At 42.1% G+C, this 12,007-nt stretch overlaps 1 protein-coding gene across 2 annotated transcripts; it reads left to right on the top strand.

Annotated features, from left to right (window-relative positions):
- Positions 1-7,009: 7,009 nt before the first annotated feature.
- Positions 7,010-10,970, top strand: szrd1 (SUZ RNA binding domain containing 1). Of its 2 annotated transcripts, none has more exons than XM_034538342.1 (4): positions 7,010-7,166; positions 8,408-8,457; positions 8,919-9,188; positions 9,868-10,970. In XM_034538342.1, exons 1-4 carry the CDS (start codon positions 7,119-7,121, stop codon positions 9,977-9,979), a joined length of 480 nt encoding a protein of 159 aa, XP_034394233.1. In that variant the 5' UTR covers positions 7,010-7,118; the 3' UTR covers positions 9,980-10,970. The 2 variants fall into 2 exon arrangements, with proteins under 2 accessions (XP_034394233.1, XP_034394234.1); XM_034538343.1 differs by having other exon boundaries at positions 7,081-7,180.
- The last annotated feature ends 1,037 nt before the right edge of the window (positions 10,971-12,007 follow it).

Here is a 12,007-nt window from a genome sequence, read left to right as displayed (position 1 = left end):
AATGCCAATCGACTGATCCAGTCTCTGTAATAGGATGTCATGATCAATGGTGTCGAACGCAGCACTAACGTCTAATAATACCAGTACAGAGATGAGTCCTTTATCTGATGCAATTAGGAGGTCATTTGTAATTTTCACCAGTTCTGTCTCTGTGCTGTGGTGTTTTCTAAATCCTGACTGAAACTCCTCAAATAAACTATTCTGATGTAGAAAGTCACACAACTGATTTTCGACTACTTTCTCAAGGATCTAAGAGAGGAAGGGAAGGTTAGAGATCGGTCTGTAGTTAGCCAACACCTCTGGATCAAGAGAGGGTCTATGACACCTTTACAAGCCTGCAGGCTGGTTCAACTCGTGACCTTAAAAAAAACAATCATGAGTCTTCTGTCTGATCTGTACAGTAAAATTGACTTTTGGCATAACCAAATACTGAGATCATACCCGAAAGCAGAAGAATCTCAGGCTACAATAAGACAACGTGTCACCAAAAGCAGGCATAAACATCAAGTTCATTGCTATTTTTGTCACATCAGCACAACTATATCTTCTCCGATTCACTGTCACAGTGTTTGATTCCTCTCTTATCGGAAGACACAATTTTGATAACGAGGAAGCAGATATAATTCCGCTAGCAATAAAAATATATATTTATGTTTGTAACTACCGGTGTCGTCAGCCAACATACGGAGTTCAGTTCAGTCTCTTTTTTATTGAATTTTTTTCTCCAGGTCCACAGGGTACAACAATCTCTGCCTCCGTACAGCTGAGGGACTGCATGCAATATGGAGGGACGAGGTGATTGTGAGTTGTGGACTTGACAGACTCTGTGGTGGTTCCAAGTCTGTCACGAATTCCCCGTAATGTTAGTTGTTTTCATTCTGTTTGCTGGTTTAATTAACTTTCACGTCATTTCAGACCCGGCCATTCACACCTGATCATCCCTTTTTGGACTAGTTTGCCTCACGGACTGATCTCCCGTTTTTTAACCCAACCTACGATCATCTTTGTTACCCCTGTCTCAGAGTCGTGCTTTTGGGTTCCAGTCTGTTACACCATTACAGTGTCAATACAACCTCCTGAAGTTCTTCCTAGGAGGCAAATAATATAAAGAGTAGATGACCAAAATGCCTCTGCATTTCAGCCATATGTCAATTTTCTGTTCCTAAATCGAGTCTGAGTCTGTCATCATTGTTTGTTTTGTAAGCTTCAAGCCATATCGTCTTTCTGGAAAACCCATCAATACATCCGCTGATTGCAATTCCAAATGGCTTAAGCTTGTAGCCATTAATGCTGCTTCTTCCTAATCCAGAGGGTGCGTTTGCTTAGTACAATCCCACGTGAATTAGACAGCAATTTAAGTATTTCATCTGTTGTAAAGTCACGTTTAAAGTAGTCTTCAATGTACTCACAATCCATTTATATGTCAAATAACTGTAAAACATCACAGCTCTGTTTAGTTATGTCCATTTACTTCTGACAAATTTTAGATTTTGAATTTACCTGTTCAAATTAAACTTAGTTAAACTTAAAGTAATCCCTTGTGTGGACTTTTTTGAGATTTGTTAGTAAAACTTTAACTTATCAGTAAAAAAAAAAAGCCTGAAAGAAATGCTGCAATGTTTGATTTTGAGGGAAACTGTTTTTTTTTAAACTATTAATACAATCTACTAGTTAAACACTGCAGGTGTTTTATAATCTGTAGTGTGATTTATTGTTTGATGAATAGTCAAAGGGCTGTCCTCCCCCCCCCTCCTCCTGCTGGTCAGCCTCCTCTTCCTGGACCACTGGACCACCTATGTCCAGGTCCACGGCTTACAGGAAGAGGAAGGCGGCCGAGGATGCTGCTGCTAATAATAAATAACTGTACATATTTACATGGTGAGCTGCTGATGCACTCAGAGGTCAAAGGTCACACTAGCAAGCAAACAGAAACACATGATGTCTATATGAGCTGCAGGGACCCTGAAGCTCAGGCCATCCAGCTGCTGGCAGGACAGATGTGAAGCATCTTCTTTGCCGTTGACTGGGGCCTCTCTGTACATCATACATTCCAAGACAGACGTGGTTGCTTTTTGATGTCCTAATGAAGTTACGCTGCCTTTTTTTAATGAAACAATGTCACTTAATTCATGTATGTCATGTTTGTTAATTCATTACTATGAATTATTTGTTTCAATCATGTTATTTATCAGCCAAATCATGTTCATTTCAATTTCCAAATGTTATTTGGAATACAATCAGGCTCCATCACACAATTCAATCATGTGTCATCTAAAGGGTTAATTTGATAGTTTTCATTGTGGCTGGATGCCTGTGGATACTTGTACAAAGTGTGCTACATGATTATTATTAACTGGCCGTGTGTGAGCCCACTGTTAGTAGTGGAAAATGAACTGCGGTCAAAGGTCACACACGGTTAGGGTTAGGCATGAGTTCCAGATGGTGATTACAGTGAGGGCCTAAGATACAAGGACAGGGACGGCTGTATGAGAGAGTCAGGGAAACATGGATTAGAAGCAGGAGGCACGGGCCAGTTGGGGAATTCGGGGATTTTGATTCTGTCGCTGTCCTTCACCGCGCCACACCACGCCACTTCGATCTCTCCTTCAGGCCTTTAGGATGTGTGCTATCCAAATTAGATGTCCAGATCCATGGTGTTGCCGGTTTCACCCACATTTTTCAATTCACAATGTTTACATGTAATCAAGTAAATGCAGTTTGGGGATTTAGGACTGCCATGGGTCTGTGAGTAAGAAACCTCATTAGTATATTGATTACTGAACCAGTCTTGGTGTTGTAAATATCCCCCATGCCCTCTGGCTTTGGGTTTCTTTCAAGTTTTTAGCTGAGCTTTAACCAGAACATTCTGTCGATGTTAGTTTCAACTAAAAGCATCAATGATGCTGTGATCCTGCAGCAGTGAAGTACCTGTGATGTGATTTTTGAAGTTGTTTGTAATCACTCTGACAAGCTGCACTGTAGATGGCGAGAAAGTGGTAACAAGGTAAAAGGCCTAGACTACCCTCTGCTGGCCAGAGCCGCAAATTGCACGTTGACTCCTGTTTGGTCCATATTCTCTGAAAACTCAGCAGCGGTGACTTAATTAAGCCTGCACCAGTGTGTTTCAGATGGACACTCGTTTTGTAGTCTAGAGCATGTGTGTCTGTCTCTTTAAAGAAGACCAGTGTGTGAGTTTCATGGAAACTGGCACCTTTGAATTGAAAATAAATGTTGGTTGAATTGAATTGTAATGAGTTGTAATAACTCTTTATCTGGTCCTTTTTTTGTCTGGATGTTTTATGGCTTGTTTGCCCTCGTTATTGTCAATGTTTGTATACAAACTGCTGACACCTCATATTCCCCTCAAATAAATATGGAATACATTTGACACAAATTGAGAATAGTGTCTTGTCGTGGCAAAACCTCCTCAGGTTAGGTTTTCCTTTAATTATGAAAATAAGATACTGATCTCCAAATATCATGCTACAGTTGTTCTTATGTTAAGGCACAACAACAGATGTTTATTGTATAGATGTGTATGCGCACAGCTGATCATATCTAGATGTTTGATTATTTAATTTTCTATGTATTAATACAGTCAAAACAAAGGGTGCTTTCAAGATGTTTTATTGAAAAAAACACAGCTACATTCTGAGTAAACGAAATATACATATATACAGTAGATAGTGTATCCATGAACATATTTATAGTATAAGTGCTGAAACAATAATCATCAACATCATCTGGTTTCAGCTTCTCAAATGCCATGATTGCTCAAAATATTTTTGATAATTATATTTATTCACTGCAATAATTGTATTTATTTTATTCTAGTTATTCCAATGCAATAATTATATACATTCTTGTGCTATAATGGTATCTATTCTAGTACATTACAAATATGTATTTTAATGCAATAATTTTATTATTCTAGTGCAATTTTATATTTATTCTAGTGCAATAATGATATTGTTATATATTATATAATAGTATTTATTCTATCATCAGCGCTCTGTACAGATTGAAGGGTCTGTTTGGAAGTATGTGGAACAGCAACTGCAGAATTGAGCCACGTCTCTGCAGAAAGGGAGAGACTGTTTGGAGACGCCTTGAAGTGATCTCTCTGAACGAGTCTTCTTTTCAATCAACTTCTCCACTTAAAAACATTTTCTTTTTGTTTAACAGTTGAATGTTTGTCTTTTACTGCAAAATGATGTACATAGTTTAACACTAGAAGGCCACATTAATGGCTCATTTTGGGCATCTTTATTCAGTGTCTGCATGCAAGTAGAGTGGATCAAAACCAGTCTGTTCAACTGGTAATGTCCCCCTCCATGGTAAAAGGACCTCTGACATTTTTTTGTACATCATTTCCATTTATGAGGCCATTCAATGACATTTCACAACATGTCCACCCTGTCATGCCCAAGGTACACCCTGTAATGTTCATGTTTTATGAAAATAAACAAATTATTTTCACAAGTTAGCAAAACCTTTTGTGTGATTCCTTTATAAACAAATGAGGGCCAAATAGTATTGTTTGAAAGTTTGACCAGATATCTCTGTGATTGTAAAATGTACATTTTATAATCACTATGTAATTACAATGTATTTACTCGTCTTTGAATTTGTCCATGACAGGGTGACATATTTTGCTGTTTGCATGTACATTGTCTGCTTGCAGTTAATTTATCAAATTTACAAACTCAACCGTTAAACAACACAGGTCAAGCTGGCTTTACAAGGCAACCCCAATAAATGGTGGTCTGATCACATGGTGACTGATGTTACTGTGTGACTGACGGACTATCACCATTCTGCCAGTAAGCTGTGGTTCTAACAGACTGGTCTGACTTTGCTTTCACGTCACTTTCTGATGCCGAAGTCAACATCGACTTTAGCGCTATCTCTATCGTTTTAATGTCAAATTCTGCTGCTTCAGTACAGGTATTCCACTGGAGCTCAGGCATAAAACTACACAGTACACAGGGCTCCCTCAATGTTAGTTATTGTTTCAACAGAGCTGTGTATTGTTGTGTCTGTTACTTGATAATGTGCATGTATGCTCCACATAATTATTATAGCGTAGAAGGAAAAAAAAGAAAAAAAAGAAAAGTGAAAAGTCTAGACAGATCCTTAGAAGTTGCCTTCTAAAACGTGGTTCATTTCATGTCGAAAATCTGGTTGTCATAACTGACTGGCAACTTCAAGTAACAGCCACATGTATGAGCAACAGGTCTTCTCTGAAATCCCTGAAGTTGTGTGAAGCTGACAGTTGATATTTGTGCATTAAACAGCAGTTTGGAGTATGCGGCCTTCTTGAAGTCAGTGGGAGGGGTCCTGGAAAGGGCGCCTCGTGCAGTCTACATAGTTATGCTGTGAGACTTCAACACTCACGTGGGCAATGACAGAGAAACCTGGCTCGGGGTGATTGGGAGGAGCCCGAGCTGTGTCTCGCTATTGGACTTCTGTGCTAGTCACAGCTAGCCAACACCATGTTCGAACATATGTGTACCTGGTACCAGAAAGCCGTAGATCAATGATCGATTTTGTAATCGTATCATCTGATCTGCGGCCGTATGTCTTGGACACTCTGGAAAAGAGAGGGGCAGAGATGTCAACTGATCACCACCCGGTGGGGAGTTCGATCAGATGGCGGGGGAGTCGGCTAGAAAGACCTGGCAAGCCCAAACGTGTAGTGAGGTCCAAGAGGTATTCAACTCCCACCTCCCGAAGAACTTCTTACACATCCTGAGGGAGGTTGGGGACATGGAATCAGAGTGGACCTTGTTCAAAGCCTCTATTGTGGACGCAGTCGCTAGGAGCTGTGGTCGGAAGGTCATCGTTGCCTGTCGTGGCTGCAACCCGAGAACCCGGTGGTGGACACGGGTGCGTCAAGCTGAAGGAGAAGGCCTTTCGGGCCCAGTGGTCTCCTGAAGCAGCTGAGAGGTACCGGCAGGCCAACAGGGCTGCAGCTGCGGTGGTCGCGGATGCTAAAACTCGGGCATGGGAGGAGTTCGAAGAGGCCATGGAGAAGGACTTTCAGTTTCAAGGAGGTTCTGATAAACTATCCGACGGCTCAGGAAAGGAAAGCAGGGCCTACCCCAGGCTGTTCTCAGCGGGGGCGGGGAGCTGCTGACCCGAATAGGGGACATCGTCGGGCCGTGGAAAGAGCACTTTGAAGAACTCCTAAACCCGATCAACATGTCCCCTGGAGAGGAGGCAGCGCCTGAAGACTTTGGGGGGACTACCATGGCGGAGGCCGCTAAGGTAGTCAAAAAGCTCCTTGGTGGCAAGGCGCCAGGGGTGGATGAGATCCACCCTGAGATGCTAAAGGCGATGGACATTGTTGGGCTGTCTTGGCTGACACACCTTTTCAATGTTGCATGGTGGTCGGGAACAGTGCCCATAGACTGGCAGACCAGGGTCAGGGTGGTGGTTCCCATTTTCAAAAAGGGGGACATTGGAACATGCTATCATCCTTAAACGTAATAAATATTGATGATGGAAACTCAAAAATACCAAAGCCATGATTAATACAAAGGTTTAAACAATTGTAAAACGTTTAAATCTTTTTTGTTGTTGTATGCATTACTTTGGTATTTTGAGTTTACTTAATTATCATATTTCAGAACTAAGTAGCAAGAAGAGATACAAAAGGCTCCTTTTTTTAAAGCCGTTTTGATTTAATGTTGTATTGTACAATTAGTGACTCAAGACCTGGAATATGACATTCATTTATTGTATGTTGATTTATCTCAACATTAAACATCTTGTTACAAACAACTTGCTCATTGATGGAAACAGGTACATTTTCATCTTATTTGTGTCTTATACTGACGGAAATGGGCTTCCATAAAATAGGGACGAGGGCCGTGGCAAATAAGGAATCAGTCGCTGTTCGTTCACATAGTTCACACGTCTGATGTTTAGAGCGAATTGTAAAAAGCGTCTTTGACTTTTTCAATAACGTGACGTAATTTGTTGACTGTCACTTTGGTCCCACTCCTAATCAGCTGTGTGGAGAGGGGGGGGGGATGTCAAAGCCCGGACGGTGGAGAGGCGGACCCGAAGTGGCCCAGGACGTCCAGCTACAGCGCGCCTGAGCAAAATGAAACATGGATGAGGAGGTCGCCGAAAGTTGGGAGGAAGCCGCCGATAGTGGGGTAAATAATGAAAGGCACGATGCTCCACCAGCTAAAGGCGAACGTACTGTCGCGAGCTTCTTTGTATTTCCAGGGTGACGTTTGGAAGTTCTCGTAACGTTGATTTATTTGTGTGTTTGTTCACGACTCCCACGGGCCAACAATGTGGCTAAAGCTAGCGTTAGCTTCGAGAGACTTGGCGGAGTTAACGTCAAGCAACGTTTAGCTCGCGAGCTTCACGTGAAGTTTAACCAACGGACGTCAAAGAGCCAACGTGATGTTTGATACTTCTAACTCGTTTCTGGTGAAATGACGCCAACGTGGCCGTTTTTTAGTTAAACGGCGACCCCGCTAACGGACCAGTTGTAGGAACAAGATGCTAAACCCACGAAGTGAAGAGCTCCTAAGCTAAGCTAACACGAACACGTACATGTTTGTTTAACGTGTCCACACAAGTACAAACGTTACACAGGACTCGAGGCCTTTCCACGAGCCATTCCGGTATCAAATTGAACATTTTGAAAACGTTCATATTAAACATTCACGCGAGAACCGAACCGATCTGTGAACGACGACTAGCAGCGACGTGATTCGGTTTAGTGGGTCGACATTTCCCCGTCAAAAAAGTCAAGACGAGTAACTTTGCTAAGTGTGTGCGGGAGCTAACGATTAGTTTCATGTCGGGTTGTCGTTCGTTCTGAGCCTGGTTTATATCCCACACGCGCTACTGTATAATGTCAAGCTGCCCAGTTAACTTGGATATTTCCTGTTCCAAGTTGTTGTGGGGTAATAATTTCGGCCATGTTGCCAACTGCTTCTCCGGGGATGAGCTAGTTATGACGCCACACATTTTTAAATGGATAACATTTCACTAAAATTAGCCCCTCGTTGGTGGAGTTGGTTCGGCGGAATGTCTCCGGCTCGTGACGCCCTTTAACGTGGCTCCGGGAAGAAATTAGCATGACCGTTCGGCGCTCGTGAGTTTGAAGTTCACTTTTTTTCTTTTCTTTTTTAAAACCTCTTCGCGTTGGAAGTCCCTAAAACACGCTCCTCGTCAAACCTTGTAATGTTCCTGTTACCCCTCTGCAGCGGTCCTGTACGTTTATAAATAGCTTGTAACCGAATCTTCCTTTCCGTCCGCTCTCCGACTTGCTTGCTACTTGCCGCACTTTTCTCTCTGCCCCAAAAAAATCAGTCGGACTATGTTTTGTTTTTCATGAATTCATGTTTGTATTTTTTATTATTTTTTTCTCACTCAACAGGAAATGGAAAAACGGTTAGAAGAGAAGCTAAGGATCAGCCAGAAAGAAACGTAAGGCATTTTATTGGTAGGAAAAAAAACTAAACTGTTTTTTAAACAATTGTGTACATTTTCATTCAAAACTACGCTGTTTTGCTCTGTCTTGCTTATTTATTACACGTGGACACAATACTTTTGTTTGACCAGTACTAAAAGTCACTCTCCAGCTTACCATACAGGTGTTCTGCCAAGAGCCAATTACTTCTTTTTTTTTTAGGGAAGCACAAATTCGATCCACTTAAATGATGTTATTTCATCCATTACATTAAATTACATGTCATTTAGCTGACGCTTTTATCCAAAGCGACTTACAATCATGTTACATCCATTTGTTGATTTCAATTGAACTCAATTGTAGTGTGTATTCTAATTATTCAGAAATGCTGTACCAAGTACACACACAGTTCACGGCCTCTTCCTGTCTGTCTTGTCACTAATTGTGGTTGCACCGGCTCCTGTGGGTTTGCTTCTAGGGAGTCCAGTCACAATTCTTCCCGATCTCCACTGAAGACGACCATGGTGATACAGGACGACTCTCTACCAGCGGCGCCCCCACCTCAGATACGCATTTTGAAGCGGCCTACAAGCAATGGGTCGTTGGGCTCACCCTCGAATCCGAACAGGCCCACGCAACAGGTCAAGTCTTTGGCTCAGCGCGAGGCAGAGTACGCCGAGGCCAGGAAAAGAATACTCGGCAGCGCCTGCCCAGATGAGACGCCTCAGGACAAACCTAACACTGACCGGTAATAATCCACAAATATTTACTATTTAATAGCGGAGAGGGTGGGGAAATGTGTTTATCAGCATGTTTTATTTGGCCTTTTTACCAAATCAAAGTGTTTCTTTTATTTTCAAATTCATTTGACCTGTGACTCAGAATGTGTTTGTTGGATCTGTGCTACTTGTAGACTGCAATCTTGAATTCGTTGGAGAAAAAAAGTATGTGAACGCTATAAACGAGCCTCTGTTTTTTGAAAAACTTTATTTTGATTGACTGGAGGTGGAGCCTCACAATCATCACAGAAAGCTGTCTGCAGCTTTGCAGAAATTGACTGACTGTTTCTCAATAATAGTTCATAATTTATTTAACTGAATAAGAGGACGCTATTTTAGTTTGTCCTCAGTTGGATTTGAATAGTGCTGACTTGTGCGAACATTATAAACAAAAAAGCATGGCCACTGAAACAAAAACAAAAAAACACCATCTTGAAGCCAGCTCTCTAAAACCAAGAGGGAACCACATGATTGAATTCACGTGGATTTTTTTTCTTCTGAGAATACAGGGATCTTGTAATTAGCACAGCTCAGGAGAAAAACATCCATTGCAAACTAGAACGGTGTGGAAACCTGCCAACTGCAAGTGGCGCTTCTAAAAGGCTGCTGTTGTTAATGTGTTCCCTGGTTGGTCTGATTTTCTTCCAGGGCAGGTCGCAATAACTCTACATTGCCTTCAGAAGACACCCGATCAAACAATCACACTGTCCGGCAGCCAGACGGTCCAGACGGCACTCACGGTTTCCGGCAGCACAGATAAGCAGGGCCCTGGGGCCGCCCAGCCATTGGGGTGGGGGGGAGAGAGAGTGAGATATCAAGAGTCACCAGAGCAACAGCAGCACTGTATTCTGAAAAAACTTCCCTCCTTCAGTTCCATTGTATATCGAACTGAAGAGTCGGACAGCAGTGCGGCTGCTGTCCGACTCTTCCCACTGGCGGGGAGCAAGGAACTCAAGGAGAGAGTTGAATGGAAACGTGCTCTCTTCTCTACTCGCTCCAGTCTGTTTGACACTGTGATAATGGACAACTTCTGGACTCACTGTGATGATCCCTTCTAAGAGACACCCCCTCGCCTCCATCGCTCTCCTCCTCCATTGCCCAGAGGCTCCGTATCAGGGCGGCTGCGAGGCAGAAGCAAAGACTTGGACAAAGGATGCCAGAGAGAGGAGAAGGGACGGGCTATAGCTAAATGAGATGAGCTGGTAATCGAAATTAAAAATCCATGTTTTTAATTTCCAGATGTTAGCTTGCTTTTCTTTTCCTTTTCGTTTTTCTTGCTTGTCTTTTATCTATACTAGGGATGCTCTGATATCTAGAGTACATATGTACATGCTTTACATTATACATGCACCAAGAACCTGTTCATTTAAACTGTATTTGTTTTGATCAGCATCTGCAGTATTAACGAAATAGGAATCATTCATATTTTTCATCTTTGTTTGGTGATAAAATAGTCTTAAAAATATTTTGTTTTGACATCTTGGGCTGCAGATTGTGGCGCCAGGTCTGCTGCGGAAACTCGCCACCAAAGCTGAGTACTTAAACTGGTACCCGCTCAGTAACCGAGTTAGCATTATTAGCACACCCCTGATATGTATATTACCATTTGTTTTTAAAAGTTGCGGCTGAGGGTCATGTGTGTCAAGTTGTATATCTGTTTACAGTTCCTCTTTTTTAAATAAGCTTTTTCAGCTGTCTTCGTTGGACTGTCGCATAATTATTTCTATTTAAATAGTAAAAGCAAAAAAAAATAAATGAAAAGGAGATTGTGGATATAAGTCTGTTTCTAAGTAGCTTTTCTGCCTTTTTGTATGAGATGGTAGCAATGTCGGTGCAGTATTTTAATCAAAATCCCATTTTAAAATCCACTCTGTCATGTGAAGGTGGTGCTGGCAGCAACTCGAGAGGTTCAGTTTCGTGGATGAATTTACTGCTGTGCTCACAGGCTTCGGTCACATCTCCACCTCGTCAGCAGCGCGCTCGTTTCTTCATGTCTCTCGCTGACGTGCAGTATGTAGGAAACTCAGGTGCGCGTGAATGAATTGAACTAAGATTGTATTTTTCCAGCGGGTTTTCGATTGCTTCCAAACAGCAGCAAGTGTCCCTATTTTTGGCACTTTTGTTAGAAGCGGTGCTCCACAGCGAGATGTAACTGAAACGATGTCCACGTCCCAAGATGAATGAATGCTGGTTTAGTTTTTTTTTTGCTTTTGTCTGACTTGGCAACTTGGTCGGAAACGGTGACCTCACCCCGTGTGATTGTTGGCTAACCGACGGTCCTCTGAAATGGAACATGGCGACGCCGCTGTTTGTGAACCAGAGGGGTAGCGACGGCCTGTATGAGCAGGACTATTGTGCCCAGTAGATGAGATCTCAAAGCCATATTCAGTGATGCGCATCAATAGAAAAGCTCTTATTAAAAGGTTTTCGGCTTGTGCCTCCTGTATCACGTCTTGACTTCCTAGGTTTTTTTTTTTGTTACCGTCGGTCAAAGTAATTGAATACATCCGAGGGGAGAATTCACAATACTGTTAAGAGATTTCAGTTCAGGAGATAAAGCAGCAGGTGACAGATTTAGCTGAGCTTTGAGAGAGAGAGAGAACACAAACTGCCTGTAAATACTGATTTAATAAAATGATTTGCAAAAAACCCAACGTTTTTCATTTTGTGATCATGTTTACTTAATTAAATTCCATTCAGACTGTATTGCACAGGTGTATGAAATCTCAAACTCATAACGGTCTGATCTATTTTGGTAATCTGGCTACACAGACTAAACATGCAGGTC

This window comes from Cyclopterus lumpus, chromosome 7, assembly GCF_009769545.1.
Source record: "Cyclopterus lumpus isolate fCycLum1 chromosome 7, fCycLum1.pri, whole genome shotgun sequence".
Taxonomy (NCBI): domain Eukaryota; kingdom Metazoa; phylum Chordata; class Actinopteri; order Perciformes; family Cyclopteridae; genus Cyclopterus; species Cyclopterus lumpus.
This window is presented reverse-complemented; position numbering and strand designations above follow the sequence as displayed.